This window comes from Penicillium malachiteum, assembly GCF_028827825.1.
Source record: "Penicillium malachiteum strain IBT 17515 chromosome Unknown utg000001l:1.0-8184562.0:1.0-8186909.0, whole genome shotgun sequence".
Taxonomy (NCBI): Eukaryota; Fungi; Ascomycota; class Eurotiomycetes; order Eurotiales; family Aspergillaceae; genus Penicillium; species Penicillium malachiteum.
This window is the reverse complement of record NW_026643094.1, coordinates 5,455,982-5,481,826: the sequence shown is the minus strand read 5'-3', so window position 1 is coordinate 5,481,826 and position 25,845 is coordinate 5,455,982. Positions and strand designations below refer to the sequence as shown.

Here is a 25,845-nt window from a genome sequence, read left to right as displayed (position 1 = left end):
GCTCTAACTAGTTTGATCTGGTGGAGTTCCTTGGATTCTTTCTATTATCTATAATTATGTCTGAGTTAGATCAGGACATTGCACCCATCCCCGTTCTCGGGAGGAGAACCAGGAGCGGTATGTACCTCTTGTCTTATGTGTGAGAATAAGCACAAAAAAAGCAAAAAAATCTAATCATAAGCAGTGCTTTTATTGCGGCCTCGCGTCGAAAGGATCGCAGTCTTGATGCTCGTCTGGAGTCTGCTAATCGTGCTTCTCAACTGCATAAGAAGCGCACTGGCAAGGCTTTCCATATCACTAAAGAAATTGTGGAAAAAGAAGCCATGTATGAAGAAGTCGATGAACGTTACCAGGAAAAGCGGATTCGTATGCTGCAAGCCCAAAATATGCAGATTGAAGAGCAATTTCACCGTCATCTCCTGGCTGCTTTCGCTGCTCGAGCCAATAGTTCAGGTCACGGTCACGGTCACGGTTCAAGTGGCTCATCTATCGCCAGTCGACGTGCAAGCTATGCTCCCCAAGCCTCTGTTGAAGGCAGTGTTTCATCGCGGAAAATGAGTTTGGATCTCAGTAATCTGCGATCCCCATTCAGACAATCTATGGACGCTGGTTCATTAGCCAGTCCAGCTATGACTACTGGTGATGGCTATGTGTTATCTCCATCAACTACGACTACTTTTGATTCGAGTGCCCAGTCATACATGACCTGTCTCGATGGATCTGAGGGAACCCATTACTCCAACATGGTGACAACCGCCAATCCTTCCGGTCAAGTGCCCGCATATGTGACCCAAACTCAGACACCGACTTGGAGTACCCAGATGGCACCCGCATGGACAATGCAACAGCACATCCCAACCCCCAACCATACACCGACCGATTCCCACGCTGTACATATGTGGCAGCAGCAAATGATGCAGCAAGCCCAGATGCCCACCGACACCGCTTCTGCAATGCACATGCGCCAATTCAGAGACAGACTCGCTTCTGCCCCCGAGTTACCCGTTACTCAAATTGCAACCCCTTCAGCGACCCCTGCTATCGCGCCAACTGCAACTGCTTCTATCTCAGGACCAAGCGGCCACTCCCGTGGTCACTCCCAGCCTAGTAACAATTTCCACAATCTCCACCTGCTTACTCAGAGCACGCACCTCGCTCAGGCTCATATGGCTCTTCAATCCAGTACCAGCTCACCGAAGATTGAGACTTTCTCGGCAGAGACCCAATCTACTCCTGACTTTTGTCCGACCCCCAATACCCCACTCTCCCCGATGGCAGTGGGTCAAGTTCAGCCTGTGAAGGAAGAGGGTGATGGGGTTATGGTCTCAGTCTCGCACGAGCAACTAGATCCGGATTTTAATGAGTTCAGTCAGTTTGCATTGGGATTGGATGGAAATTCGTCACTTCAGGATCGGGAGCCATTCGGCTTCGAGGATTTTGTCACTTTAGACGAGTTTGCTACCGTCTCGTGCTGATCCTTGTGCTCTGTTCGATTTCTTTGATTCTGCGATTCCCACGGCGGCTTATTCCCAAGTTGTTTTTCTTTTTCTCTTTTGTAGATGACGCGTTGGCTTGTACATTGCTTCTGTACAATACCTTTCCCCTCTTACTATTCTTATCTGTCTATTTCCTCATGTGTCAACCATCTACAAATATTTTCTACTTTTCTTTTGTCAAGTTGAGTTATTTTTTTTATTTACCGGAGTTTGATTTGAATTTCGGTTCCAGGGTTGCTTTGGTATAGTATTTACGAGAGACGAATCCATACTTAAAATGGAACCTACACTATACAATCCTTGGTAGAATAATATACCTAAGTTTCAAAGAAAAAAAAAATCAAACCACAAAGGTAAGAGGTATTTTCTTCACTTAAGTCTCCCCCACCACCAGTACTTTAAAACCAGTGTTGCATTATGCCGCAAACAATCATTTCCGGATGCGGCTATACATCACACCATTCACAGTTCATCCCTCATCTTTCTTCCCCACTCATCTAACATTTTCAACCCCATTTCCATGTCGCTTGTCCACGGGCCGTGCCAGACAGATATAGCTACAGCTACGGCGGAGAGTAAAAAAAAGCTCCTATCCCCACCGTGACCATACCTGAGGTCGCACACTGAGTAAGTGGTAGGACAAGGACATAATGAAAACCCTATACTCCCCTATTAAATCCCCACTGATTTTAGTGGAAAGACCTCCTCCCCGATCCCAGGCCCCTAGTCCTATCAGTGGTATGTGAAATCAGATCCCGTTACCAATCGGCGGAATACCTGGAACAGGTACTTTTGCCAGTGCTCACGAAGGGACTCGTGGAAGTGGCAAACTTGAAGTCGAAGGTGAGTGATTCTGAAATCTACAAACTGGATGAAGGTCACACAGTACAAGCGAGATGAGAAATATCATTCGTTCAAACTTGAAACACTAGGTTCTACATCACACTAGTACATGTCCTAGACTAATAGCTAGTAAACCCCTCATTTGTGCCGTGTTTCGAACTCGAGTTTGCACACCTTGTTAAGTCGCACGATACCGCACGAGGCCATGGAATCGACGCGGGGAACTGAACTCGTACTATTAGGACTTAATTGCGGACTATATCTCGTATTCTGATCTAATTTCCACAATAACATGAAGTGTTTAGGGTTTGTACAGCTATACGATGCAATTCTTGGTATGATTCAAGCTCTCGTTGGACGAGATAACCGGGTTGTGAGGATGTGATTGCTGATTGGATACTTTGTACCGGGGGCCTGAAGAGTACCACTTGATAAGTTGGCGTTATCAAGCTAGGATTTTGTGCAGGTGACTTCATATGAGGTCAGGGTTTAGGATTGCCAATCGGATTAATGGATGATCTGAGGATCCTCGGGGATTTGAATGGATCTACAGGCATCGTAGTGGGGATTTTGCGAACACGTAGTACAAGGTATACCGTATAGTATGTGGAGTTTTATTTCTTTTTTGTTCAAAGCTTATTTATAATGTTTTCTATTTAAGATCTACTGAGTATCTATTTGATTCATCCACCTAGCTCATACGACATTATTCAACATCTCTATTTTACTATTAATACTGTATAATATTTCGTCTCAAATTGAACAAATTGCGGGGTTAAGGTTGCAGCTCCCGCACAGACCACCTTACCGCATTGGGACTATGAACCACGGCTCTTACATTCGCCGAGTCCATGGATAAACCCTGCTTAGGACACCTTTTGAAGTCCTTTTGGTGGACCTCATGAACCCTGGATCCATCCTGGCTGTGCCCGTGATCGGATCCCCGTGCACGCATCCGGGGGATCAATTGGTGTGGTCCTAGTGAAATGCAGTCGGATTTGATGAGAAATCATTAAATGTAGACAGATTTAAGAAGCCATTCCCTGATATAAGGGACCTGGCTTGATAATGGCGGATAATTGGCAGATATTGCGAGTCATGTAATGATATCCAATATTGAACGCACGAGCCTGACCGTTATCACGGCAATTGTATGCATACTGCACGTATCCGCGACTTTGTTTTTGATTCCAGATGTCTGTGCTCTTAGTCCTCCAGTTGTGTCTTGGCTACTGAGTAGGGAAATTTGATCATATCTCGTGGTCTGAGAGCCGAGATGTCCATGCGTTGACTAGAAAGTCTATAGATCGTTACAATTCCCCGAAGTAATCGGATAGGTTCCTGTACGAAGTGGTGTGAGGCATATCACAGCCTCAAGCTTCTGATAGATCACTCCTTCCAAAATAGGTACTAGTATCGCCCTAGTAAAGCCTCTAGTAAAGTATGTACCTCGTAGCTCGCGGCTCCAGACATCTGGGTTCTACTCGCACGGACACGGTGATTTCAAATTGTAAACATTTGAGATTGAAAGTATCTCCATATGCCGTTATACCCGTGTTCAGAATTCAAGCCCAGAAATCCAAATCTTTGAGATCATACCATATCGAGCCCAGAACCCCTGCAGAACTGCAGATACAGATCATCCAATTAGACTCCCATGACCCTGGTCAGGGGAGTTATCTCCCGTAAGCAGCCATCTTTGGATTAGACCCACTGGTCGAGTGGATGCTGGCTTAAGAGACCGGGCTGGACTGGTTATCCACTAAAGGTAGAGCCAAGGAATCGGGGATCAATTGCAGCTTCAGGTTCCTTTCTCCTTTTTGACCTTTTTATTCTGTGGTTCGTAAGGGTCTTTTCTGTTATCCTCTGTACAGCTGACAGGGTTTTGTGTGATTGTAGGGTCCAGACAAATCTAGGTCTGATATTAATCGCCTCATATGGCGTCTAGATTGTAAGCAAATATAACTAGTAAAATTAGACGAATTAATAATCCAGATGTCCATTTTACTGATAGCCCTGGAGCTCATAGTATCAATTCGGTTACCATTAAAAAATTAGAAAGCACTACTAGTAAAAGTTTTAGTCCACATGCATTATGGAACCTACTACTCCGTACATCTCAAATCCTTTCAACCTCAAAGCTACTACCAAGTCCTAGTAGAATCTCATCCACTCACAACCCTCCTAAGCACCTCCCCGAGCGGAAAATACAACCAGACACAAAAAGCAAGCTAGACATTCAACCCAATCAGTACCCTGAATTGAAGCCAAGCGATCGGCATACTGCATCCGGCGAAACGATCCACTAAACAGGAAAAAAGGAAAGAGGCTCAGCTTATTGGTAGTTTCGAGCCTCCCTGACTCGTATTATCCAGTGATATCAAGGAGATCGGAGGACACATCCCCGACCCCGCAGGAGTTGCCAAGATTGTATGGGCAGATGACCTGGAGATCATGCGGGTGCTAGTGGTGTGATCTGCGGGAATAGATTCCGCTATCACTATGATTTATTCAGTAACTGGGATCAATTGATTATTCAGTGATTATTCTTTGTTAAAAATCCGGGGTTGTGTCACTTGAACCGGATTGTCGGGTCTCGGTTGGAACTGGTGGATGTGGTTCAAGTTTTGGGGGCCCTTCAGGGCTGGTATACTAGTAGATGCCAAGTTGATCGTCTGTACTAATTACGTGTCTCTTACTATATCTTGGAAGATCAAGTCCATTTCCTTGTTTCAGTGTATGGAGTACTTGTATGATCAGGATTAACGGGTTACAGTCCTTTTCGTATATGATGGTGATCTACCGTGATGAGACAGTCTAGAGTGCATAAACAGGAATACAAGACTATTAATCAACATATGCTCATCACAATGGCTGGCGCTTATAGCCGAGTAAATGAATTGACCAACCGGAATTCCTTCCAGCTGATCGACCAAATCGATAACCTTATGAGCCTAGTCCCTCATGGGCTCGTAACAGACAGATTAATCGAGATGTTATCTGCTGACTGATTGGTTTCGCAGTTAAGATATCTCCGAGAGGCAATGACGCCACGCTAGATATTGCAAAAGATCCTCGTGAGGAGAAGAGATACGAAGCGGGCAAAGTTTGGAGTTGATATCCATACCGTATCAGTGTGGTTGGTGGCTTGTTCGATAGGCAGGTACTAAGTATTGCGGCGATCGCTGTTTATGCGAATCTTGGAGACCGAACGCCACGTCCCACATTGAAACGATCTAGTATGATCTAGGGCTGTCAATCTCACTAAGTAGGCTGCTAATTCAAGTCTTGACACTCAATTCTACAAACTTGAAAGAATTGATCAAATGGGATGTCCAGGTTTGAGTACTTGGTTGTAAGGATATGATTCGCTTCAATGAGATATTTCCAGTATCGAACTTCATGGCCGTGGCAAGTACAGGACAATACATGAATCAGAATTCGCGCATACTTATCACACCTGGTAATGTTTCCTCCGAGTGTAAAATCAATAAAACTTGCCGCCTCTCCAAACATACAAACTCCAGGCTTAACAAAAGAGAAAAAAGAATATTTGGTGTTGTACCAGCCAGAAACGCCGTAAAAGCTCGTTGATTGAAAGATAATTTGCAGAGAGAAAAAAGAAACGACAAAGAGTAATGCATGCTATTGTATGAGACAAGGAGATGGGTTCTCTGTACCGATTAGACTCCACGACTAAAAAGCTCTCGACCAATTTCGCCGCTGCGAGGAACATTCATACTCGAGGTCGAGCTGCTGCGTCGTCGACGGCGGGATTCAGCGGGATCTGCAGGACTGAGACCACTTGCGCGAGCATGTAGATTCAGTATATCAGTAAGGCTGACAACACCAACCAATTTACCCGATAGGCGAGCTCCAGGTAATGCCGAGGCAGGAATGGATGGAGCTAGAGTGGTATTGATACCAGGGGTTGGTGAATGTGGGTATGGGGGCTGAGGAGGCGTGGGATGGTGAGGTGTGGTGTAGCTAGGAGGTGATGGAGCATAGCCTGCAGATTGAGGCAGTGGAGATGGTGGAGGGGATATAGCAGAAGTAGCTGTCGGAAGAGCTCCCAGTGGTGGTGTCGCTAGAGGGATATGAACGGCGGAATGGGAGGGGGTCGGCGGGCCTGATGAAGATGGAGATGCCGGGTCGGTAACCCAGAGACTGTTATATGTTAGATTGATTATGTTGATGCAGGGATTTTGTTTGCAAAAGATCTTACCGATGTGATCGAGTCGCAGCAATCTTTGCAACTGTGTGGGCTAAAGTCGAGCCTGGGTTTACATGGAACACCGGGAAGGAATCTTTCCCTTCTATCAGACCTCGTGTAGATAAAATAACAGAAATGAAGTGGGTGCAGGTATTGTGGAGAAGTGGCAGAGAAGAAGACCGAGTCAGGAGCTGGGATGGATCATTAGCAAATGCGTCCCCAGGGCCAAGCACCATATCTCACCTTGACGTCTGTAGTAGAAATGTTGCCAATGACATTGAAATGATTATCGACAACGACAAGGGAAGATACGCCCTCACTGTTCATGACTTGAAGAGCTTCACTGAGAGGTTTATCACCGCTAAAATGATCATCATTAGGATCCTCTAGACAACCCACGCTGGTGTGAAACTTACTTGATAGATATGACATTCTGCGATCCAATTCGCAAATCCCGTAGTGACTGAGGATAAAGCTCCTCAATAACGGGAAAACTGCGTCCATTCTCCCACAGGAATTTCACGAGTCGAAATTGACTGAAAATGCCAACTACCTCGTTATCTTGCGACTCTTTCGTGACCACCACGCGATGGACACCCCCTCCAAATGTTTCGACAGCTGTTAAAACATTCGCCGATGCTGGTAATGTAATCAATGGCTCCTTCTCCACACCTAATCCTTTCACATCTCGGAGTGGGATCTTCTCCCCTTCCTGCGCTTTCCTCGCAATCTCATCATACGATGCGCGATGTGCCTCTGGCGGGAAGGCCAGTCCGGCCGCAAGGAGAAGGTATGCATTCAGATCTGAGTAGTCAAACGTAGCTACCGCTGATTTGTCTTGAGGACTTTCACGGATCAACAATACTGCAGCGCCGGAATCGATCAACAACTAAATAGAAAGGGGTGAGTCAGTACTTCAAAATGTCATGTAAGACTGTCAAAGAGACTCAAGAAGCTCTCACATTTGTAGCTTCTTCAATTCCTGTGTCCATCTCAACGAATCGCAACTCATCGGGAGAGATTAGCTCTCCGATGGAGATCTCTCTCCAGTCGCGATCAACAAAGGCTGGATCGACATTCTTTGGCGGCGGGGGGGTTATCGATAAGGCTTTGAAGAGCAGCTTGGTTAAGTGACGGTTGGCGACGAGTCCGTGGTGAGCCCGGAGGTCCTCGAAGTGTCTCACTCAAGCTTTGACGATGCTGATGGTTTGCAGGAGGCATGTGGCCGACGCGGAGTGAATTGCGATTGGAGGAACGGGACTCAGTGCTGGATCGAGGCGATGCGATGTTGGCACCATTGTTAGAGCTGACAGATGTGGGCAAGGACGTATCCGAGCCTTCCCGAGGGATTTGCTGGTCAGCCATGACAATTCAGGTACAGCGATGTGTGTAATTGAGGAGGCAAGAGAAGCGGTGATGCGCGGGGTTAGAAGGCGTGAGCCAATCAGGAAAGTTGTTTTTCTGACATCATAGCTTATGTCATCGCTATGTGGGGGTTTAAGTATAAAAAGATAAGAATCATATAGCTCTTCTATTCCAAGTACAGATGTTATTTAATGCTGTGATACACGGAGCTTTGAGATCTGAGGTCGAGGTACAAAAAATGTGCTATAACTAGCAATTGTCTAATGGTGGTAGTCAACTCATCTCTTGGAGGCAGTTTCGGCTACATAACATCAGCACTAATGATACATGGCTCAGACGTGAGATGCAAGTCGTACACTACTGGCAACTTGAATTACCAGTAACTCAAGTGCTGCTATAAGGCTGAAATGGAGAAGAAAAGACAGGAAGTTCGCAGTAGGGCCTTCAACGAGAGTGTATTTATCTGATAAAGCGAAATTCATATCCAGGCCGACTTGAGTTTCTAAATAGAGTAAATATCCAGCCAGTAATATATTCAAAGACAAAGATTCATGATCAGCTCAGAAGAATTTGCCCGTACTAATAGCCAATTCAAGTGGTCACTCAAAGGTCAAAGAAATCATTGAGAAAGTTCAATCTCTAGGCAATCCCAGAAATCGGCCAATTCAGGCCCGAAAGTGGGAGGGCTTCTTCGGAGGCTGACCCTGCTTGCGCTTGCCGTTGTCGTTCTTCTGAGGCTTGCCCTGGTTTTGGTTCTGGTTCTGATCTTGGTGCTTGGGAGGGGGGGCTCTGGTTGCGCTTGTTGTTGTCGTGCTGGTTGTTGTTCTCCTGAGGCTTGTCTTGCTTTTGCTCCTTAGGAGGAGGGCCCTGGTCACGCTTGCCGTTGTCGTTCACACCATTGTCGTTCTGGCCCTTCTCAACCTCCGGTTGCGGAGCAACCTGGGAGTTCTGGGGAGGGGGAACATCAGAGGAAGAACCTTCCTCACGTTTGCCGTTATCATTCTCCTGTTGCTGAGGAGTGCTGACGCTAGACTCCTTAGGGAGAGGAGGGACGCCAGACTTTTGGGGAGCGGCAGCGTCTTGGTTCTGGTTCTGGTCTTGGTCCCGTTTGTTGTTGTCGTTGTCATTGTCCTGGCTCCGAGTCTGGGGTTTGTTCTGGTCTTGGTCTTGGTTCTGACCCTGGCCTTGACCCTGAGAGACTTCAGGACTTCCAGAAGCAGCAGGAAGTTGCTGGTTCGAGACATCGGTTGGACGCTCAGCAGGAGGAGCGGCCGCAACAAGGCCAGCGGCCATCAGCGTGCCAAGAACGTGAGAAAACTTCATTTTGATGGTAGTTTGAAGGAAATTGTAGAAAGATTGAGAGTAAAAGAATGGATGGACTCGGAAGTTTGGATCTGTTTTGAAGGCTTGTTGATCTGATTGATGAGAAGTTGGAGGGAATTTGTCTACCTCTTTATACATTTTCCAACCCCTTGAATCAACCGTGATCCAGACTCATTCGAATCACATCATAGGTCTCAATTTCAGTAAACATTGAATTTGTTGTACCGCAGCGATACGGTCGTCAGCTGTTTGACCCATGGGGAAATCGAGAAGAACATCAATGGAGAGAGAAGTTCGAGATGTGATCGAGACACATACATTTCCCCATCATACGTTTCAACGCATGTCGATCCAGATTATGCACACTGTAGTCGGAAAAAATCGGAATACGAATCCAAATGATGACATTCCTCTAGAACAGCAGCGTGATTAAGCTGTCGCCTGGATCCCTAAGTGGAGTCCTGGTTGATGTAGGTAGAAAGCCCTATGACGATGAATAATTACGAGGCATGCTTAGCAAAGTGGAGCTTGAATGAGGCAATCACCATGATCGGCAAACTAGGCATACATGCAGGTTTACAAATGGACCTCCGCAATTCCCATCGATGATGTGTTGAGGTTTTGGCGCGCACACGCGGCCCTGTCGATCTTGGTCCATTTGACCCACATCGATCATTCACTCCGCAATAAACAGAGATATAATTAGTTACAACATGGAAACTGAGATCAAGTGAGTACTCAGACTAGGAGCTAGGGCAATGGAGAAGGTCGTGTTAAACTAAAATGTTAATCAACCATATCACATAGTATCATGGGTATAGGTCCGAACTAGTGTCAAAATTTGGCCCGCAGGTAGTTTACGTGGAATTGATTTGTTCAGCTCAAAATTGAATAAATTGAGATCGCAAGGTACAAGAGTCGAGAAAAGGGCGATCTATCTCAACCACAATAGATGTGGGCCATTTCTGCAGCAATAATCGCTGGTAAAACCTTGGAAGGAAAGGGGGCATCGATGGCCAACAGTGGATTCTCAAGTTGCTCAAATACCGAGACTAGATTTTCTTCTGTAGCGATCATCGTATCTAGTACCATGTATGCTAATGCATATCCTTTTAGGACTTTAAAGACGTCTTCAAGCCAAGAACTGTGCAAGATTGCGAGATAGCTCAAATAAGATCGTCATCTCCAGCAGTCAATCCTATAGCCGTCTCTGCTGAGTTGAATGCTCAGGATGGCCCACATAGTGTTGATCTCGTATGAAAAGTTGGAACTGGGCAGTGCCCTTGGAAGGTAACACATGAAGACGGCAAGGTCGAACTCGGGAGCTCAAGATCTTCAAGACGCATAATAATTTTGAATACCCGTCTCTCGGGAACGTAATCTGACTGATGGGCCAGTCTAGATGGTATCGGACACATACAACATAGCCCGGGTGATGATCATCTCCGCATCGGCGTTACTCGACTGTACCGCTTTCGTCCTTTATTTGCGGAGATCGGACCGTGCTTCAGGAGTAAGGTCTTACGAGGTTTTTGCTTAGGACCGAGAAAGGATTTATTCTCCTCATCCGGCTCCCAGGTCGTTTGGGGGTACCTCTTTGCCGCGAGGCGTATGAACTCAGTCACAGCTTTAGAGACAGTTGATTCGTCAATCTTCCAATCAGCTGGGTAGACTTCCTCTCGGAGTCAGTTGATTGTTGCTGGCTTGTATGGGGCTTCCGTGCGGATGTCGCCTGCTCTTGTGAAGGTTTCTGACCAGCGACGGACGCGTTCGGATTGTGAGACAGATTTGACGAGCAGGTATACCAACTCATCTGAGAGGTCAGTATTGTCGGGAGGCAGGGAAACGAATTTATTTGCCTTGGACAGCGTCCCAGTCAAGGTTGGCGATTGGGGCGATTGTTGGCGGCGGCATGAGTTCTTCCCAGAGCAGAGATCGATGCACGTGCTGACTTCCCATCAGGTCATATCGCTCGCTTTGAGTTTCTTTGTATCCTTGTAGGCCTTTATTTCTTGGTACAGACCGCCAGGCGATGGTCAATACCAAGCTGCTCCAGGTCGTCGAAAGACGTGAAGTCAATGGCTTTGTTTGGGCCGGGCCCACACCTTCCAAGGTTGCGGAGTATCCCGATTTTCATCGAAGTTGTAGTCACCGGTGTAAAGGAAGCTCATATCTCCTTGGTATTTGAGCAGCTTGAATCCCAGGCTTGTAACGGTTTGCTCTGGTCACCACGCATGCAGTTTTTGGGGGACCTGAAGTGGGAATAGAAAAGCCTCTGTGTGTGGTGTGTTGTGTTGTGTGGTGAGGAAGAAGGTGATATATCACGAACTTCAAGTTGAAACGGAGACCTAATTTCAACAGTGGTGCTTCAATAGTAGTATCGCAATTGAATGAGACTGAAGTTGCGTATATATACTATCCCTTGACATAGTCAAGGAAGACGATGTATAAGTATGAAAAGCAGATGAATAGATCTGATCACACTGAGTCCAGCTCGCACATGTGAAGGGGCGTGTTGTAAGGTATCTTTCCCGAGCTTGAACATCTTTGCTTGTGCAATATCGGCCAAAGCAAGATTCACTTAATAGGAAAGTGAGAGCTTGAACTCTTTTTTTCTTCTCACGTTGCACACCATCTCGCCATAGATAACCTTTCACACATCACACATCATACACTTCTCACTCAAACATATCGTACACTTCTGACTTGGAACTCTCACATAACTCTCACGGGAACCTTAGCTCATTCCCTTGGTCGGCGCGGGGGACTGCTCAAAAATCAAGCAAACTCTCCTAACATGGTGCTCAAGTCCGGGCCACCACGGTCCTTCATGACGCGTGGCTTGACGGCTCTGGACTGAGGCACATCCAGGCCCCTTCTCTTGAGACCTGCCTGAGGTTTGAGGGAGATCTTCTGTAGGATGACGATCTTGTCCCACATCTCCGACGGGCAGTTCCATCTGTTTGCCTGGGCCCTTCGGGCCTGTCTATCCTCCCCAGCAGGATGGACAGTGGGTAGCTGAAACTCCATCATTGGGAGATCTCTGTCTAGCGTTGATGGAGTAGCTACTCGGTGCCCCGTGTTGTGAAAGAAGTTTGCGTCAAACGAGCTCTTATAGATCTCCAACAATGGTGACCACACCTTGCATGCGTCCCGGTTCAATGACATAGCCTTGGTGAGTGTCATGCAATACCAATCACCATGGTATACAGGTCCCCCCTTATCTTGCTGCAACGACCTTGTGATTAGATCACAGTCGTAGAGGATGATGATCTGGAGTTCTGGGAGTCGGCTGAGATGATGGAATGTCCTCCAGTTGACCAGTTTCTGACTATTCAATCGCAAGACACGAAGGTGCTGCAGTGTGTTTTGTGATTCAACTATCTCCAGCCAGCTGAGAACAACACTGTCACTGATACCATCCCGGGGAGCATTCTCAGCCCTTTGCATCTGAGATGGCCGAGATGGCCGACCAATGGGTCGGGGACTCATGTGCTGATTGATTTCTAGGGCAACCAAGTTTGTCATTCGGGCCAATGCAACCAACTCAGGATTGCCTGTTAGATCAGACGACACTGACAGCATAGCTCGCCATTGGCACTGCTTGGTATCCAGCAGGTCATAGTACTGGGCGATCGGCAAAGCAATGTTGTCAGCAGTGAAAATATATGACGGGGTTTCTTTGCGGAATTCTTCATAGTTTATTGCCATCACTCTCCACATGAAGAGTGTTTGTTTGTTGCTAAAGACTGGTTAGTATGAAAGTAAAATGCTGGTAGATTGTTGATAAATAACTTACAATTGCGCCAGATGGTTCCATATCTCCTCTGCAATATGCCATGGGATATTTTTGAACAAGTCGGGTGTCAGCAGAGACTGGTCCTTGGTTGCAATTCTGATGGCTGTATCCATGAGAGATCGAGTGCCTCTGGGTGGAGTGGGCCATCCACTGCCAGGCGGCCAGTATGGGGACTGGTGGAGCCAGAGCGGGCCTCGGTTGAAGTTGGTCTGGGGACCTTCAGAGTGGTGGTGAATAACAGGGTTAGACATCCTGACGAATGCAAGTGACACTGGATGAGATATTGAAGAATTGAAGCAGGGGGATGTTAAAGAAAGCCACTCTGGAAAAAGAGGATGGGCGATGAGAATGAAAACAACGCGTCTGGAGAGGGCGTATCTGTCGCAATCATTCATAGGCGGTGAGAATCCATCTGCCTGGTTTATTTATTGTCCTCACAGCATAAGCGCGTGTTAACATGAGACGGTTGTGAAAGATTTCCTAATCGGGAAAATATGAAGTCACGTGAAATTATATCGATGCACCGAATGTATAAAGAACCTCGCTATCAAAGTAATGTTAATAATAATCTTTCAAGGTAAAAGAGCATTCCATTGAGAATTCTTAACATGTATGACATATCCTAAATCTAGGACGCTTGCAAACTTGATTCACACTGTGGATTTTCCCTGATACAGTCTGTAGCAGGCTAGGTGCAACCCTGGGACAGGTATATCCTTTTTGTATCGCATTTTTCAATCCATGATGCAAGCTGGAGATCTGTTGAGTTGATATCATTAGCAATGTATAACCTTAATAGGTCACGAATGTTCACTGGTACTCATGCACGTACATATACAGCAGCCCGAGTAGATAGCCCCCCGAACGTCCGGAACTCCATATACGAGACTCCTCCAGGGCTTTATTTCAAAACCTCACCCCTCGCATGAACTTGATGAAGCATGCCGACTCCACCGCCTAATATAAGGCCCATATAAAAACATAACATAAGGCACAGGTAGGAAAAGCAAAGCGATAGCACCCAAAAGCGTCATGATCCACGCAACACCCAGATTATCATACATAATCTGAGCAATACAAGCCATAATACCAGCGGCCACAAGCCTGAACATCTGCAGCGAAGCCAATGCTGACGCAGAATGATTTTCAAATGCCGCAGCGACATATTGATAGCTTGAGACAAAGATGCCGAGGGCTCCGAAGCCGAAGGCAACGGCTGCGATGAGAGGACACCATAATGAGATTTTAGGGCGGGAGGTCCAGCCCATCCAGAAAAGAGAGATGGTGAAAAATGGAGCTGTGAACATGGAAAGGTAGAGGTTGAATTCTGGACCTGGTCGAGATTGGTTCCGGGCTCGGGCTCGGTAGATGTCGCGCCGAATTAGATATTGGGTGAACGGAATTAAGGGAATTGTGAGTAGAACACCGACTGCGATACTGAGGAATGTGGGACCTAGCTGTCCTCCGTTGAGTTTGTAGACTTCTTCAAAAACGGATGGGAAGCCAGCGGAGAAAGTGTAGAGTACGATGAAGATGATGCCGAGATAGCCGCTGAAGATGATGATGATGGGTTCTGTCCATAGGAGGATGCAGGGACGGTATAGTGCTCGGCGAAGTCGCTTACTGAAGCTCATGGTTTTGAATTCGAGAGGAGCCCGATATCTATCGTCTTTTGTCAAACGACGGAGATTCTTAGCTTTCCAGTGCAGGATTATGGGACTGTAGGTCTCCGGGAGGAAGAATATAGTCGGGAAGAGGATTAGCCCAGCAAAGATAATCGTTATCCAGTCTACAAATCTCCAGCTAACGGCGTGGGTCCAGGCTATAATGGAGCCCGGAACAGGGCCAAGAGTTGCCCCTAGGAAGGCTACAATGGAGAAGAAAGGAAAGGCGTAGTTCCGCTCAATTGGAGACCAGATGTCGACGAGAGCAGCCGCTGAACAGACTAAAGGTGCAGAGCCGAAGGTTCCAGCAAGCCCACGACATACCGTCCGCTGAGCAACATTTTTGGAGAGTCCTGCACCCATATCGAAAATCATGAAGGCCGGAAGACATGTGAGATAGACAGGGTTGCGTCCGACAAGCTCGGAGATAGGTGCCGTGATCAATGCACCGAGTCCGAGGCCGATAAGAAACAGAGCTAGGGAATTCTTGTATTAGTTTTCTTTTTGCATTCTACTAAACCAGTGTGGAGATCAAAAAGTTCTTCGAATCATCACGTACCAGTTGGTAAAGTCTCAATTTCGAAGGTTGTATGGAACTCCTTTTCTGTCTTCTTTATGGCGGTGCCATCAATAGTAGACGACCATATAATGATAGCTCCAAGGAAAGAGAGGAGGACAGTAGTTGCACACCGGGATAAAAATGACCAATTATGCGGGTCTGCAGGATCGCAGTCTCCTTCATAGGTAACAACTATAATCTTTTCCTTCTCATCAGTATCGCTCCCTGTGGTTGATCCACCAATATCTGTACTCATATCTCTTCTGGTTCGCTGGCCCTCCACACCAGTCACCATCATGTCGACGTCAGTTCCTAGAGCGTCTCTTGTATTGATAGTAAAGGGCTCAGCATTAAGCTCCGGGTGACAGTCCTGCCGCTCGATGTCCTCTTCTCTTCCTAGGTGTGCCCGTAACTGGTGTCGAGGCTCAAGTGCGGGTCCGGAGATCATTGTTCGCTGCCCGTGCTCTCGACGCCGGTCTGCTGCTATTCCATCATCAGGGTATTGCTCATCGGACTGGATTCCTCCTTCTTCAGGATACCAGTAACGACGCTCATGGGTCCAGGCATTGTTGGATTCTCGTTTGACGACAATCTGTTTCTCAAGCTGTCTGTAGATTCTTCGTTGTTCTAGAAACGACTGCATGGTGCGAGCACAACCGAGAAGTGATGGTAAATTGGACACACGAGAGAGAAATGAAATATGCTGTATTTAGAGTATTTGAACATTTTTTTCGTGCGGCAGAATAGTGATGGTAGGAAAAATTTCCCGATGTGTTGCTTTACAATGAGGTCAGACAGACCGAAGGGTGTCGTCAGTCAGTCTCGAAATTGGAACTTCACATAGTATTTTGAGTAATAAAGACCGATATCAAAAAGTTCTTGAAAGAGATAGGGATGAAATAAGAATAGATCACAATTCGTGTAAACCGCAATATCCAGAGCAAGCGATCCCCGGACACCAAGGGATGGAATTACGTACAGAGCGAGTCGTTAAACTAGAAAGCAATAGAAAGAGATAAAAAAAATGTCCAGGAATTGAGAAGAGCCACGACTCCTCAGGATCGTGCTTCAGTGTCGCGAATTTACATCACATAAAGAAGGTTCGTATCTGCAGAATAACCAGTCAGTCTCGAATGGTAAATTGAATTGCAGAATTGAAGACTTACCCAAAGGGTGGCTGCAGCTCAGCTGTGGCTTTTGGGTATACTTCTCGGATAATTCGTCACGGATGCTGTTCAACAACTGGACATAGCTCTGCTGGGGGTTCTTGCGGAGCGCCGCAATAAAGGCCCACGACATGGCACCAGTGGCCTGTCCAGCGATCTGAGCATCTTGACTAGTTTGGTCATCCTTGCTACCAGACCACATGACCACGTCGGCAGGACTAGTCTTAGTCTGCTTGTTGCGCTCATACACCTCATCTCCCTTGGTTGCCTTCTTGATGAAGCCCATCGCAGTAGACATCATACTACCCATATCACCACGAGCATATGCCTGCACCACTCCGAGTAGACCCTGACCAGCTTCCTTGGCAAGGTTGGGCTCCTTGAGGACACCCGAGGTAGAGTAGATGTAGGGAAGATCCAACGCCGAGCCGGAGTGGCATGAATCGAAGATAGCTGTGAGACGCACCCCAGGTTGCAAAGTTTGCACCATGATGCGGTGCATCTCGTCATCGACAATGTGACCAGCATTTCGAAAGTCAACAGGGTAGATCACCTCATCGTATCCGTCGTCCTCGTCACCGTCCAGATCTTCTGTTTGACCGCCGTGACCTGAATTGAGAATAGGTTGGTTAGATCATGGTCTTGAGTTTCGCGTAACAAAATCGCAGTAGACGAATGACTTACCAGAATAATGGAAGAAGAGCGAGTCATTTGGCTGCGCGTCCTTCACCAACCAGTGCATCGCACGGAGAATGTTCGCCTTGGTAGGCTGGCTCATTGGGTTTTGTTGATCATCCGTCAGAAGGACCATGTCCTCGCGCGCGTATCCGAAGCTCTGGTTCAAGTAGGTGGACATATTCTTCACGTCATTGATACATCCGCGCAGCTGACCCTTTTGACCGAAGTAGTTGATTCCAATCAACAAAGCCTTTCGCTTACCAGTGCATCGCGAGTACTGGAAGTTGTAACCTTGCGGGGCGCCGTTTCCGAATGAGACAGGGCAGTTGGAGGGGCCGAAGGACCACCCTGGCCGTATTGGTTGCCTATGCATCGAAATTTCGAGTCAGCTTTGTATGTTCGAGGTATTGGGTCCCGAATGCGCGCACCTTGGATGGGGCGGGCTTGACCCTGGTATCCTTGAGGAGCCTGTTGATACTGCGGAGGATGCTGAGGAGGAGCCTGAAAGTAGATAAACACATGTTATTATCTTTCACATAAAAATAACACTTTGGTAGCTTGGTGACGTACATTGTACCCTTGCTGCGGGGCAGGCGATCCGTATGGTTGTTGAACGGGCTGAGGAGAGTGACTGTAGCCGTAAGGGTTCTGAGGTGGGGGAGCCTGTTGATGGTACTGCTGGCCAGGATATCCACCATATGCCTGCTGCTGAGGGGGCATCGGTCTGGAACAAGAGTCAGCTCTTAGCGCCCAACACGCGCAACCAGGAAAGGAGAGAACATACGGGTAGCCTTGCTGCGGGGAATATTGCTGGGGTGGAGGGTATCCGGGCTGACCACCCGAGTAATGCGGATAGTAAGACATCTTCAGAAAAATATGATCTGAGATGAGTGTGAAACGCGGAGATGTGAAAGAAGAAGAGGTTGGGTTTATGTGGAGAGTGGAGACGATCCGCAACGCAAAACAGATCGGAAAGTACGGGAGCGGCCCAGCCGTCGGGGTTTTAGATAGGAGAAAAAACAGAAAAAGATTTCAAATGAAATAGATCATGAACATAAGATGCAGGAACCAAATAATGCGAAAGAGGAAAATAAATGCACGAACTGTGATCGACCGGAACTTGAAAAACTTGCGAGATCAATCCTTATAAGGGAGTATAAGGGAAAAAAAATGAAGATCCCAAGTTCTCATTACTTCATATCTATTGGTCTTGGATATCTGACATGCAGCCTGACGGCGACCCCGAGATGGAGCTGGAGCCCAAATATGTACTAAGTAGTAGTATGCACAAGTGCCTAGGTAACCCCCAATATTTTCACTTATTAAGAAGTTGATAGCCTTGAATATATGGAGTTTGCTATGTCCTAGTTAACTAACTAGTTAGCTACACACTACTAGTTGGGATAAAAAAAAAGAAAATAAATAGATCACATCTACTACAAGTTGTATTAACCGCGAGGTCCACTTACCAGCAGAAAGATCAATAACTTGTTTAGGACTCAATAGTGGCCAATGATCATGTAAACAACTGGTAGTGGAGCCAAAGATACTTCGTAGAAGATCGATCCTTTCAGGAGAAACAAAGGGGGAAAAAGAAAAGAAATATCAAAGTTTGCAATGCATCCTCATACTCGTGCGGTGTCACCAGTAAATGCCAGTGCCGACTTCGGAGTAACTTTATACTGAGAACTTCGAGCCTCATGATACAGACTCGAAGTAGGAAATAAACAGGAAAAGAATTTATATGGTTCAGGAGAGCAGGTCATGTCTACAAACGTCTTCTATTCTCCCTGTTCTGTGTCATCATCGCACAGATTCTTGGTCTCAATAGTTACACGGAATAGCCAAGTCCCACAGGAACGGGGCCTTATTAGAAAGAGTTCTCCCAATCATTTTTTTGTTTCGAATGAAAAGAAAAAGAACAAGGTCATCTTCTTATGGCGTTAGACTCATTTACCCGCGACGGGGCATTCCACGGCCACGGCCGCGAAGAGCCCGCTGGGCGGCACCGGGGGGAAGGCCACGACTTGGGGCTCCAGGCTGAGCAGACTCCTCGTTCTCTGTAAGATGGCGTGCGTTAGTCAGGGACATCAGATGAAACAGTACAGCATGAACTCTCCGTGCTGGAGAGGGGAAGTACAAGGTAATAAAGGAAAAGATTGACAGGTCACTTACTGATCGTCTCATCCACACTCAAAATCAAGCAGGCCGCTTCCACAGCAGCCTGGATAGCATTGACCTTGACCAAGCTAGGCTCCCAAACAAAAGCAACCATGTTGTCTCTAATACCCTCGTTGTCAAAGTCCACACCGGCCCACACGTTGCCCTTGCGGTGCTCCACGCGAAGACGGTTCAGGATGTCGGTGGCGTCGAAACCAGCGTTATCGCAAAGCTGGCGGGGAATCACCTCCAGGGCCTTGGCGAAGGCCTTGACAACAGCCTGCTGCTTGTGAGGAACATTACGGTCAGCAAAGCCGTGCAGGTAACCTGACAGCTCCATCTCAGTAGCACCTCCACCAGCAACGATGGTGGTGTTGCGCAGAGCGCGCTTGACAATCATAATAGCGTCGTGCAGACTGCGCTCAACCTCCGCAATAAATTGCTCAGCACCACCACGCAGCACCAAGGTGCAGGTCTTAGCAGCAGGGCACTCCGAGAACAAGTTGAAACGCTCTCCACCGATCTGGCGTTCCTCAAAGGCACCACAGGTACCGAGGTGGCGGTCCTGGATGTCGCTGCAAGTCGACTGGGTAGCGGCTCCGGTAGCCTGGCACACACGGTCCATGTCGTCGGAAGCGACACGACCAGCACAGAAGATGTCACGGTCCGCAAAGTACCTGCATTGTACATTAGTTAAAAGAAAGCCCTCCTTACATCACACTGCCTTTTCTTCTTTTCTTCTGGAATACGTACTGGGTAGCAAGATCACCAATAGGAAGCTTGCTAAGAACAACCTTGGCACCGGTCTTGTAGATGGCGTCAAGCTTGTTGTAGATAATCTGCCATTCGGCATCGACAATAGCCTGGTACTCGGAGACTTGCTCAACGCGAACCTCCGCATTATCCTTCTCACTCTTCAACTCCAGCTCGACATTGAGACACACAATCTTGGGATCCTTAAAGAACTTGGGCTGCTGCTCGAAACCGGCGTAGGAGAAGGTCTTCTTGAAAGCGACACCGTTCACGAAAAGGGACTCCTGGAGACCACCACCAGTAATCTTCTTGATACCGATCAACTTTTCGTTCAGGTCGTCCTGGTCCAGGGTAAGCACCGCATCGACAACCACTATAATTATAGCCTCTGTTAGCCATATAAAATCCACACACTCCGTCCGGGTCAATCCTCACTCTTTGTGAAAAACTCCTGATTCCGCTTGATGAGCTTGCTGTTCATGGCTGTACCGGCTAGTCGTCGGAGGGTCTCAATCTTCTTCTCCTCGCTCTCAGCAGAGTTGATCATCTCCACGGCGATCTCCTTGATCTTGTTGACCGCCATACCACTGGCTCTCCGCAGACCCTTAATGATAGTCTGCGAGCTAACGCCCTGCTCAACCAAATCCCGAACCTCCTTCAGAATCTCACCGGCGATAACGACGACCGAGGTAGTTCCGTCACCGACTTCGGCATCTTGGGATCGGGCGATATCAGTGAGGATGCGGGCGGCGGGGTGCACAATATCCAGAAGCTACATCGAAAAAACCCCCCAAAATTAGTCCAACTCCCCCTGAATGGTTTTGCGCAGACTTGAATAGTTCCCGAATACCGGGATAAGATCATCCACCCACCTTCATCACTGTCGCTCCATCGTTTGTAATTGTTGTCTTTCCATTGCTGTCCACAAGCAGGAGGTCACCTCCATAGGGGCCCAAGGTGCTCTTAACGGTCGACTGTACGGCAACACATGCATTGATGTTGGAGATAATCTGACCCTTGCCCTGAGAAGCGTCGGTGCCTGTTCAAAAATGACAATGGTTAGCATAGGTTCCGTCCCACCATCACACGGTAACCACTCGTAACTCCGACGGGGGGTAAAGGAACCACATACCCTCCTTCAGCACGACAATGGTGGGGGTTTGGCCGGCGAAGGCCATTGTGAAAAATCGAGATAGACCGAAACCTTGTCACGGGAATACAAAAGATTAAGGGAAAAGGAGAGGCCGTGAAGGTCGGAGGGGTTTCGCTGATCTTCGACCGCCAAAATTTCCCAGAGCTTCTGTTTCCCCCCCCCCCATCTGCCCAAGGCGGTGACCACTATAATTCTATACACTTCTACTCCATACATATTCTGTGTGGTTCATGCAAATCTACTAGGGAATTTTGTTTTAAATTTATTTGAATTCTCTTCTTTGGTTAGAGTTGAATCATAATGATTAGACAGCATGATGAATGCAAGAAAAAAAAGACCCCGAAAAAAAAAAGTACCTGTGCCTATAATGCCCGGTAACCATGCCTTGCCAAATTGTCTCAACGCCAAACACACAAGATTTGAGACCAGCTCAACTGAAATCGTAATTCCCATCAGAAGGACTACCGTACTCAAACTTTGAAAGGAGCTCGGCATCATGTTGCAAGTCGTGTGAGGTCGAATTCATTAACCCCAGAACTTCTTGCCGAAAGGGGTCGGACCCATCGTCAACCATCATTTGATACGCATTACTGGCCGTATGGTATCGCATAGCATCGTCAAAATTCGTGAAACCCATATTGTGACTGTGCCCATAAGCTCCAGTCATCGCATTGGTGCTTTGCTGTTGATAACGTCGCAACTGTTGCTGCAGCTGCATAATCTGCGGATCGAGAGGCATTGGGGTATAGTTTGTCATGGGAGGTACCACGCCGGGTACGTGGGTGGGGTGGTTCGGATGAATTGAAGAGTGAACGAAGGGGCTATGGCTGGGAGACTCATCAGGGGCCTCATCCATTGTTTGAGAGACATCGATATGTTCCTGGGCCTGCTCCATGGGTTCATCGGAAGCGTCTTCAGTATCTGCCGGGGGTGATATGTCTTCTTCTTTGCTTCCAGGAATTGGCGGCGCCTTGAGAGTTTCCTTGCATTGAGGACAATCTCGAATAACCCGGTTGACGGTTTCTTTGATTCGGACCCAATGGTACTTGATCGCAATGGCGGCGGTAGTTTTGTTGATACCAGCATGTTGTTTGAGGTGGACCTCCTTCGCAATCTCATATTGGTGTTGTGGATCGGAAACAACCTCTTTATCCTTCAGCATCAGCTTATCAGGCTCGCCATCAACGCCCTCTATGAGCTTGTAGTGGGTGGCTGCACTGCGTAGTCGACTTTTCTCGGCTCGGTCGGCGCCTCGGGGGTATTTTGCGTGCTTCAAATAATACCGAATCTTCTCAAACCGATCTTGTGACACTGAGTCTTCGCCATCTAAGCTCAGACCCCGGCCATAGATGATTGCATCCACAAACTCCCCCGGCTGCGATTTGAGTCTTCCGCCACCTGGAATTCTACCGATTCTCTTGAAACCCAATGAATCCCAAAGACGACAGGAAGCAACATTGCTTTCGTAGACCAAATTGAAGACGGCATATGTATAGCCCTATTCTCGGGCGTTAGTAATTGGAGGGGGCATTTGTTAGCGTGGGTGGGGATTGTGATAAAGTACTCACTAGTCGAGGTGCCCACTCCAAATAACCTTCACCCATCAACCTACCCACACCCTTGTTTCTAGCTGCATCGGTGACAATGAATGTGCCATTACAAACATGACTACTCCAGCCAGGGTAATTCGGACGGATATGGAAGCCACCCAGACAAATTTTGGTCCAATTGGCACCTGCTTTGTCCATAGAGTGTGTCTGCTGTACATTTTGAATATCTCCAAGCAGCATGACCGCGCCAAAACTGGAGAACCAATAGCGACCGAACTGCGCTAGTGGAATGGCCTCGGACATAGCATAGGTATCACCTTTTTCAATTTCTTTGTTGAATTGATCGGAGAGATACTTCAGTAGGGATTTTGGCACCTCCTCCGCCGAAGCGAATGGCACCAGCGTAGCCACCGTCACGCGGTCACGGAGTGTGACTTGCCGCGGAGTCAGAGCTAGAGGGTAATCTGGCTCCTGGCTTGTTGAGACCAGCTCTGAGTCGCCTTGGACTTCAGACATGATGGGGAACTTTGGAGATGCTATGGTATTGTTCGGTCAGTTCCGGTCACGGTACTGCTTGCCATATTAGTCCGCCACTTTCTTTTTTTTGCCTCTTTTCAAATTCCATGCATTGGAGAGTCCATGGATGAAAATGTGATGTGTAATAAAGCTACTCTTGATAATTCAAAGCGTTGAAGCCTTTCTATTCTCACCAGGATCAAAGGAAGGGACCATCACTAACATTCTGTATGCTTCTAGAAGCCTGTTTGCACTTCGAGGACCGCGTGAGTATTCTAGAGTCCGGAATGGCCGCAACGCAAGTTGGCGGAAGACGCCGTCCCTGCTGACTCAGCTGATACCTCAGGGGGTAAATCACGTGTCGTAATTTTAATGCCTCAGGCCAACATTGGTCAATAGCCTGCGTTGAATTGATTTTTGCTTTTGCAAAACACTGATAAGTGTTTCGAATGCAAATTATGCACACAGGGGTGGGTCGAAAATGTATGCGACATGTATACAGAGTAGTCGCACCTCAAGATAACTGCAGAGAACCCGATGGCGCAGCCACGAGTACGGAGTACTCCGTACCACATTCTCAACCTTGGAAGTGAGGGATAAGCTCATGGATCGCTACTCAAACCATCGCCCAAGTTAACTAGTAAACTTCGAGGCCAAAAGAAGCAAGACTTTTGGCCGCTCCAAAGACTATGTACATAATAGCAATAATAATAAATCAAGTACCTTGGTTTAAGAAAGTCATGATGTACTCCGTAGTACGCATGGGCATTCTTAAGGTTGTACTACTAAGTACAAGCTCAGAAGCCCCTGGAGGCTTGTACGTACTACGTATTGTTACCATGACGCCAAGATTCACCTAAAAATGAGTAAATCTTCAACTTGAAGCTATTCCAGACTGTCATCTGGGTAGTCTTTGCACTGGCAGATTCAACGTAAATGGTTGCGTAGGTGATTCCAACACCGAACATTTGAATACTACGTTGAGAGGACCCCTAAAGGACCAAAATCAAGATTAATTGAATGTGAAAACTATGTCTGGTAGATCCTTTGCTTTGATCTACTCCAGGAATTACAAACAAGCTAAAATTTGAGTGCGAGATACCATCTGTAAGAGAACGGACTCTTCAAATTCCCACTCCGTAGATCAGCTCGCAGTTGAGCCCCACAAGGCAAAGTGGGGGCTAAACAATGGCCTAAGGCCCTCAACCTTCCGAGGACATTCTTAACGTCCTACAAATACAGTCAGGGAGATTCTGCTCAAGCACCAGAAAAACCATCAATATGGCAGATCCGAGCTTATCAGAGGTCCCAACACATTATCGCTCTCTTTCTATCCTTTTCGGCTACCTTTCACTTATAATTGTCTTGTTTTTCACCGTTTGCAAGACAATTCATGCGCGGTATCAAGCCCGCCAGAAGAGAAATGATTGGGCTACCGGGCAGCGACGCGTCCAATTCTTCCTGTTCTCTTTCCTAGCAACTCTGAGCATTGGAACGACCTGGTTCTACATGATTGCCTTTTTCTTTCACTCGTATGACACCTGGGCAAGCAGCTCTAGTGGATTGGTTTATTCCAGCATGGAATTGTCAGTCATCACGCGTATGGGCCTATGGTTAAAGAATACGTATCTGTTTCAAGAGGCCTGGCAAGCGGTTTCTGAGGATCTGGGACGGTTCTGGTGGAGTGGACAGATCTTCGGATGGACGATTGGGTGGGGACTTTTTATTGGCATCACAGGTAAGTGAGGTTGAGACTGAAGTGCGGGTCGATTCTGTTCAAGAACTGCCAATCTTTTATCAATCCCTCAAATGGAATGGCTGATTAACTTCTTATAGGACGGAGATATCGAATCCCACGTGTCTGGGTGTACATGCTTCTAGCTCAGTGTGTCAGTGTCTCATTTGCTGCGAACCTTTTCTTCGCCACAATCGCTGTCTCTGAACGTCCAAACGAGAAAGACAGCTCTTTCACATGGTCTCCATTGCTAGTATACGAGCTACTACCGGTGGTACTGTCACTTGTTGATGCAGTGGCCGTTCCGATCTTTGCATACCAGAAAGATTTCATGTTCATCTTACTTGTGCCTCACATCCTGACGTTTGTCCCGGGCTTATTGGGCCCTAGAGATTCCTCCAGAGCGACCAAGGTACAGGGAGAGAAGACTACTCGTCGCTATGCCGTGTTTTTGACATGGATTGCGGTCACATCCGTCGCCATGCAGGCGTACTTCACTGGCTTGCTGCTGCAAGAGTTTGGACCTGATGTTTCATATGGCGAGGTGGTTCAACAGTTGTGGGATACGATATACATTCATCCCGCCTGTAGTAGTGTGAGCTGGGATGTGATTATGTGTACCGGGAGCTCTTTTTCCTGGGCTTTGGCACACGGCTTTAAAACAAGTCAGATGCTTGGTGGACAGTGAGATATTGGGGAGCATATACTACCTACGGACATTAGAAACATCGATTCGATTATTCTTGGCTGGGTAAAAAAGATTTTTTATTCTCTGTTCAATTTTGTTCAAGGGGTTATTCATACAACACCTGAAAGATGAAGACTCACCTCATCGCCCTATCATGTCTCCTCTTTTTATTATTACGCAGTCG

At 47.3% G+C, this 25,845-nt stretch overlaps 9 protein-coding genes across 9 annotated transcripts; 2 read left to right on the top strand and 7 right to left on the bottom strand.

Annotated features, from left to right (window-relative positions):
- Positions 1-56: 56 nt before the first annotated feature.
- On the top strand, positions 57-1,475 carry N7483_002048 (uncharacterized protein; the record flags this gene model as incomplete). Its single annotated transcript, XM_057085485.1, has 2 exons — positions 57-139; positions 185-1,475. 2 exons carry the CDS (start codon positions 57-59, stop codon positions 1,473-1,475), a joined length of 1,374 nt encoding a protein of 457 aa, XP_056951634.1.
- A 4,547-nt stretch (positions 1,476-6,022) lies between these two features.
- On the bottom strand, positions 6,023-7,917 carry N7483_002047 (uncharacterized protein; the record flags this gene model as incomplete). Its single annotated transcript, XM_057085484.1, has 6 exons — positions 6,023-6,506; positions 6,565-6,743; positions 6,796-6,913; positions 6,969-7,441; positions 7,515-7,660; positions 7,737-7,917. The coding sequence occupies 6 exons, from the start codon at positions 7,915-7,917 to the stop codon at positions 6,023-6,025; spliced, it is 1,581 nt and encodes a 526-aa protein (XP_056951633.1).
- A 639-nt stretch (positions 7,918-8,556) lies between these two features.
- N7483_002046 (uncharacterized protein) lies at positions 8,557-9,240 on the bottom strand (the record flags this gene model as incomplete). Its single annotated transcript, XM_057085483.1, has 1 exon — positions 8,557-9,240. The coding sequence occupies one exon, from the start codon at positions 9,238-9,240 to the stop codon at positions 8,557-8,559; it is 684 nt and encodes a 227-aa protein (XP_056951632.1).
- Positions 9,241-12,018: 2,778 nt separating this feature from the next.
- N7483_002045 (uncharacterized protein) lies at positions 12,019-13,290 on the bottom strand (the record flags this gene model as incomplete). Its single annotated transcript, XM_057085482.1, has 2 exons — positions 12,019-12,982; positions 13,040-13,290. 2 exons carry the CDS (start codon positions 13,288-13,290, stop codon positions 12,019-12,021), a joined length of 1,215 nt encoding a protein of 404 aa, XP_056951631.1.
- Positions 13,291-13,953: 663 nt separating this feature from the next.
- On the bottom strand, positions 13,954-15,905 carry N7483_002044 (MFS transporter; the record flags this gene model as incomplete). Its single annotated transcript, XM_057085481.1, has 2 exons — positions 13,954-15,179; positions 15,263-15,905. The coding sequence occupies 2 exons, from the start codon at positions 15,903-15,905 to the stop codon at positions 13,954-13,956; spliced, it is 1,869 nt and encodes a 622-aa protein (XP_056951630.1).
- A 439-nt stretch (positions 15,906-16,344) lies between these two features.
- Positions 16,345-17,970, bottom strand: N7483_002043 (caspase family protein; the record flags this gene model as incomplete). The annotated part of the gene is made up of 6 exons (XM_057085480.1): positions 16,345-16,370; positions 16,429-17,037; positions 17,113-17,320; positions 17,368-17,607; positions 17,677-17,830; positions 17,891-17,970. The coding sequence occupies 6 exons, from the start codon at positions 17,968-17,970 to the stop codon at positions 16,345-16,347; spliced, it is 1,317 nt and encodes a 438-aa protein (XP_056951629.1).
- Positions 17,971-19,059: 1,089 nt separating this feature from the next.
- Positions 19,060-21,197, bottom strand: N7483_002042 (chaperonin-containing T-complex subunit CCT7; the record flags this gene model as incomplete). The annotated part of the gene is made up of 6 exons (XM_057085479.1): positions 19,060-19,166; positions 19,282-19,943; positions 20,020-20,392; positions 20,455-20,791; positions 20,892-21,058; positions 21,152-21,197. The coding sequence occupies 6 exons, from the start codon at positions 21,195-21,197 to the stop codon at positions 19,060-19,062; spliced, it is 1,692 nt and encodes a 563-aa protein (XP_056951628.1).
- A 405-nt stretch (positions 21,198-21,602) lies between these two features.
- N7483_002041 (putative histone acetyltransferase Spt10) lies at positions 21,603-23,238 on the bottom strand (the record flags this gene model as incomplete). Its single annotated transcript, XM_057085478.1, has 2 exons — positions 21,603-22,670; positions 22,741-23,238. 2 exons carry the CDS (start codon positions 23,236-23,238, stop codon positions 21,603-21,605), a joined length of 1,566 nt encoding a protein of 521 aa, XP_056951627.1.
- Positions 23,239-24,519: 1,281 nt separating this feature from the next.
- Positions 24,520-25,661, top strand: N7483_002040 (uncharacterized protein; the record flags this gene model as incomplete). Its single annotated transcript, XM_057085477.1, has 2 exons — positions 24,520-24,976; positions 25,075-25,661. The coding sequence occupies 2 exons, from the start codon at positions 24,520-24,522 to the stop codon at positions 25,659-25,661; spliced, it is 1,044 nt and encodes a 347-aa protein (XP_056951626.1).
- Between the last annotated feature and the right edge of the window lie 184 nt (positions 25,662-25,845).